This window comes from Microtus ochrogaster, chromosome 4 (assembly GCF_000317375.1).
Source record: "Microtus ochrogaster isolate Prairie Vole_2 chromosome 4, MicOch1.0, whole genome shotgun sequence".
Classification (NCBI taxonomy): Eukaryota; Metazoa; Chordata; class Mammalia; order Rodentia; family Cricetidae; genus Microtus; species Microtus ochrogaster.
Window position 1 is genome coordinate 52851865 of NC_022011.1, and position 5766 is coordinate 52857630.

At 47.8% G+C, this 5766-nt stretch overlaps 1 protein-coding gene across 15 annotated transcripts in view; it reads left to right on the forward strand.

Moving 5' to 3' along the window:
• Cacna1b (calcium voltage-gated channel subunit alpha1 B) overlaps positions 1-5766 on the forward strand; it is a 153779-nt gene that overhangs the window by 140598 nt on the left and 7415 nt on the right. For 14 of the 15 annotated variants that reach the window (XM_026777515.1, XM_013345851.2, XM_026777537.1 and 11 more), the window contains 3 exons: positions 4053-4160; positions 4691-4803; positions 5527-5654. In XM_026777515.1, the coding sequence (XP_026633316.1) occupies positions 4053-4160; positions 4691-4803; positions 5527-5654 (349 nt within the window). The remainder of the gene's footprint in view (positions 1-4052; positions 4161-4690; positions 4804-5526; positions 5655-5766) is intronic. The other variant, XM_026777526.1, reaches the window with a different exon arrangement.

A 5766-nucleotide genomic window follows, 5' to 3' on the forward strand; every position in this document is an offset into this window, starting at 1 on the left:
AGTGCTGGGATTAAAGGCGTGCGCCACCATCGCCCGGCTTTTATCGCTGCTTTCTTTAAAAAGGTTTCTACCTTACCCCTCTGTTGATGTTCCTCTTTTATTTCTTTTAGATTTATTTATTCACTATGTATACAGTGTTCTGCTTGCATGTGTGCCTGCAGGCCAGAAGAGGGCACCAGAGCTCATTACAGATGGTTGTGAGCCACCATGTGGTTGCTGGGAATTGAACTCAGGTCCTCTAGAAGAACAACCAGTGCTTTTAACCTCTGTGCCATCTCTCCAGCCCCCATGTTCCTTTTTTCTTTCCTCATAGGAACCGGCTACTTGAGGGCCTAGTCTGCTGATTTCTCTTCTCCAGTTTTCATTTTAGCAGCAGCCTTCCTTGGAGTTTAGTCCAATGTCGTTTTTTTGGATCTGGCTTCTCTGGTCCAACACCTTTGAACTGTGGGTGCCTCAGAGCCCCTTCTTGCTGTTGCCACCTTGCCCAATCCCTGTGCATATATTGCATCCTAATCTTGTATTTTCCGTCTAGACAAGAGTAGCGTAAGTTATTCCATCTTCACTCAGAGGCTCTGCAGTGACTTGTCTAGCTAGACCTTGGTTCCAGGTCCTTCCGCATTCTTCCCTGTCTCCATCCTGGAGAACTCTATTCTTTGTTCCCTGTTAAAACCTTGGAGTTACCCTTATTCTGTCATTTTTCTAATTTACATCTCCATGCTGACTTCAAAACCACCCAACATATAGTCACCTCTCTGCCTTGGCCCACGCTGTGCAGTGCTCTTGCCTTCAGTCTGCCAGAGTTTCCAGGTTAAAATCATAACAAGAATGTAGGCAAAACCTCCAGCTAGACCAATCAAGAAGAAAGATGCAGATGACAGAAGTAAAGAGTGGACCGGGGTGGTGGTAGTGCGCGCCTTTAATCCCAGGATTCAGGAGGCAGAGGCGGGTGGATCTCTGTGAGTTCAAGGCTATCATGGTCTACAGAGTGAGTTCCAGGACAGCCAAGGCTGTTACTTCGAGAAATGCTGCCAAGAAAAAAGAAAGGAAGGAAGGGAAAGAAAAGAAAAGAAAGAAAAGAGGCAGATGGCTCTGTGAAGATGGCCAAGGTCATCCCCTGGCGTGCCTCACACAAGCACACAGGTGCACATATGGTGCAGATGCCCCTCACAGCATATGCATGAAATATGAGATAACATTAGTGATACTATATTTCTTAGCAAACCCCCTTCCAGCAGGAAACTCCAGGCCTCGATGACTTCCTTGATGAAGTCTGTCAAACATTCCAGTGAATACAGACTGTCTTAGACTCTTACAGAAAATAGAAGAGGAGATATTTCTCGACCTGTCTTAAATGTACTATGTTATGACACAGGAAACAGAGATATGGCAGGAAATAAAACAGCATGAATGTGGGTATAAAGTTCTTCAATATAATTTTAGTTAGCTGAATCTAGACATAAAAATCTTCAGTCAGTGCAGTTTTACCAAGCAAATCTATCAGTCCATAAAAGAAGACAGTACATGATGCCATTGTCAAGGTTATCCCTGTGGTGGAAGGCTGGGTTATGTTCTAAAGCCCAGCCAGTGTAACTTACTCTAGCAAACGATATCAGAAGCTATATGATATCTCCACAGTCACACAGGAAGAGAAGCATCTGACAAAATCCAACGTTCAGTCATGCTAAGAACATTTCTGTGTAGACTTTGAATTAAATGCAATGTCCAATAAATTTATGATAGAGGATATCTATGAAAAATTACAGCTAGTACAATATTTAACATAGAAACTCTCTTAAAGTCAGGACTAAGATGATGGTCGACCATCAGGGCTCATTGTCAAGGATGTACTTGAGGCTATAGCCATTGTAATAAGATAAGAGAAAGACGTAAGAGTCAGAAATGATGGGGAGGGGAGAATATGATCAAAATATATTTAACCTTAAAAATGGTTTTAAATGATAACAATATAATAATAGAGCAAGAAGTGAAAGTGCCTGTGTTCAGAGTTGGTGTTATTTCCACTCTGTTTCTGAAGTTACTGAAACTGACAGGTACACAAGGCTAGCCTACGAAAGCATTCAGGTTTCTGTGTAGTACTAACTGACAGTAGAGTTCCTTGAAATGACGCCACAGCTATGAAGTGCTTCTGCACTGTTGATGACTCTAAAAGTTCCCCTGCACAACTTATTATTGAATGAGTTTCAAACGTTCATAAGAAGAATCAAAGAAGAGTTGGGTGATGGTGGTGCACGCCCTTAATCCCAGCACTCAGGAGGCAGAGGCAGGCAGATCGTTGAGTTTGAGGCCAGTCTGGTCTACAGAGCAAGTTCAAGGACAGCCAGGGCTGTTACACAGAGAAACCCTGTCTCACGGTGGTGGCGCAGGCCTTTAATCCCAGCACTTGGGAGGCAGATGCAGGCAGATCTCTGTGAGTTCGAGACCAGCCTGGTCTACAAGAGCTAGTTCCAGGACAGGCTCCAAACCCACAGAGAATCCCTGTCTCGAAAAACCAAAAAAATAAAATAAAAAAATAAAAAATAAAAAAAACCAAAAAAAGAAGAAAAGAGTTGCTACTCCTAATAACAGTGTGTGTGTTAATTTTCTTGTTGCTGTGATGACCAGCAGGTGAAAAGCCGCCTCAAAGGGAAGGGTTTGTTTCAGTTGACCAGTCCAGGGGATCTAGGCCGTCATGGCGGGGAGGGGTCGAGGCAGCTGGTCAGATTGCATCCTTAGTCTGGAAGCAGAGAGGAGGTGTTTATTTCTCCTGCTTGTGCAGCCCAAAGACCAGTGTGGCCCACCTTTGAAACGTGTCTTTCCTCCAGTCAAACCTCCTGGAGCACACCGTCACACACGTGCCCAGAGTTTGTTCACAACATGATTCTAAATTCTGTCAAGATTAAACATCACAGAGTACTAGCAAAATACCACAGGCTGGGTAGCTTGCCCAGGAAATACATTTCTTGGAGTTCAGGAAACAACAGAGTGGGTTTTATTCTAAAGTGTTCTCTTGCTAAGGCCTTTCTTTTGAGGGTACAAGGTGAAGGGTGGCCAGGATTTCTGATGTCTTCTCATAAAGGCACTTTTAATGTTGAACTCATTTAATGCAGCCATCGCTTAGGCTTCTCTGGCACTGGTTCTTGCGACTTCCGTGTGGGAACAATGCTGTGCCTTCCGGTGCACAGCACATATTTGACCCTCCTATAGAACTTAACTTGAAGTGGGCCGTAGAGGTAAACCTAAAATGGCCAAACTTGTAAAGAGAGATGTGTCGGTAACTGAGTTAAGTGGAGACTTGTTTTCAGAGAGCAGGGATTGAGCCGGGGGCGACAGTGCACACCTTTAATCACAGCCCTCAGGGGGGCAGAGGCCAACCTGGTTTACAGAGTGAGTTCTAGGACGGCCAGAGAGACACAGAGAAACCCTACCTCGACAAAAAAAAAGGGGGGGGGGAGGGGGAGAAGAAAAGAAGTCAGAGATGGTTATGTGGGTGTCCTCCTCTCTAGGGTATCAGAGTTTGGATCCTAGAACCACATCAGGAGGCTCACGGATAGGATCTTATGTCACTTTCTGGCCTCCATGGGTAACCCCTATAATCATACAATAAATAAATAAAATGAATAATGAACCATACAGGAAAAAAACTGATAAATTAAACTTCATAAAAATTAAAACTTTACTCTTCAAAAGATACTTAAGATGCTGGGGTTATAGCTCTATTACAGAGCATATGCAAGACCCTAGAGTCTCTCCTACACATGCGCATACACACACACACACACACACACACACACGCACGCACGCACGCACGCACGCACGCACCGTGCACGCACACACACATACCCACGCACACACAGTTTTGCCATCTCCAGGACTCTGCAGGAAGGTCTGTAACTAGTGTGCAGGTCAGTGTGTCTTCCTGTATCCTCCCTTTAGCACCGCCTCCCCCATGGTCCCTCTGCCCATGCCTCCACACGCAGTGTCTCCAGCTCTGCCTGAATGAGGGGTGGCAGGACTCCTGACGCGTCTTCCCTTTCCCCTTCGTCCTGGCCCAGCAGGGACAAAGCAGCACCAGTGTGATGCTGAGCTGAGAAAGGAGATCTCTTCTGTGTGGGCCAATCTACCCCAGAAGACGCTGGACCTACTCGTACCACCCCACAAACGTAAGTGGAGATTAAATGGTACCTCTGCCCCCACCTCCCCTGGTCCCTCAAGGTGTATAGGAGTAAGACAGAGTGTGTTGCATTGGAGAAGTGGGCTCCCCTCATCCCTCTGTAGCTATGCTGGGCCGCACAGGAGCCATGAGAGGTGATTCAGGGTCCTCCTATTTTGAGACTATATCTCACAACACCAAAAAAAAAAAAAAATACAAGAGGGAATTGTATGGACACAAAGAAGAGGTGCTCTGTGTTGAGGGCCCCTTGTAGGGATGCATCAGTCAGTCCCACATAAAGGACACAGGACTAGTTAGTGTGGTCAGAGTGGGATGTATTCTGTATCCAGAGGAGACAGGGCTCTCACTCCTATGGCTGAGTACCCACCTGAGCCCCTCAGCCCGGCACATTTCCTGGAGCCCACACAGGGGATGAGGGAAAGACGCCGCCTCCTTATCCAGCTACATCTCCTGTGGTTTCTTTGTGCTGTCTGTCCTCCCAACCTCGGCCTCTGGTTCTTCTCTGCCTGCTCTGTTCAGCTGATGAGATGACAGTGGGGAAAGTCTATGCAGCTCTGATGATATTTGACTTCTACAAACAGAACAAAACCACCCGAGATCAGATTCACCAAGCTCCCGGAGGCCTGTCCCAGGTACAGTTGTGGGGGACCTACGGCTGGACAGAGTTCCGTGGCAGCAGGAGGGAGACCTTCTCAGGCTGCCTGCTCTCCGTTAGCTACTTGCTTGCTCCTGTTGTGGAGCCTTGACGCTGTAAGCTGGCTTTCAAGGGCGAGAGCAGACGCTCTGGGCACTATCACGTTCTCTGTGGTAGACAGAGGAGGATGTGATATTCGGAGGATGGGAAGAGAAACTGTGGGACTACACCCAGGTACAGACCGAAGACATCCACGCTGTTGGCCCAGAGTTGCTGTTGGCTTTACTCACGGTTGTGTGGGAGGTTTAGGGTACAACTTTCTGGTGCTGTTACAGCTGTGTCTTCAGTGACTACCTGTTCAGCTTGGAAAATCTTGTAAACACACAGAGCGTTCAGTGACGTTTACCTGGCCCTGGGTAGGAAGTGCCTGGCTTCATTCCTGCAGTCTCTTCAGACTGGCATTCCAGGTGGCAGGCACTGGAAATTGAGGACGAGATGCATGATTCTGTGGTATGACCAGCCCCCCCCCCCGTTGTGTAGACAGAGAAACTGAGGCTCTGCATGTTCCTCTTGGGAAACGAGACAAGATCCAGGGAAGCAAAGGTTCTATGCTGAAGACCAAGGAGCCCACGCTGTCCTGTGCAGAGACTGGACTCTGCTACATGTTCCAGGCTGAGGTCCTCAGACACCGGGCTCTCCTCTTCCCTGTTCTCCTTTGTAGATGGGTCCTGTGTCCTTGTTCCACCCTCTGAAGGCCACCCTGGAGCAGACCCAACCCGCTGTGCTTCGGGGAGCTCGGGTTTTCCTTCGACAGAAGAGTGCCACTTCCCTTAGCAACGGTGGGGCCATGTGAGTGCTGGGGGGAGTGGGCAGGGGAGCTCATGACTGGTGGGGGGAGGGCAGGGGGAGCTCATGACTGGTAGGGGTGGGCAGGGGGAGCTCATGACTGGTGGGGAGTGGG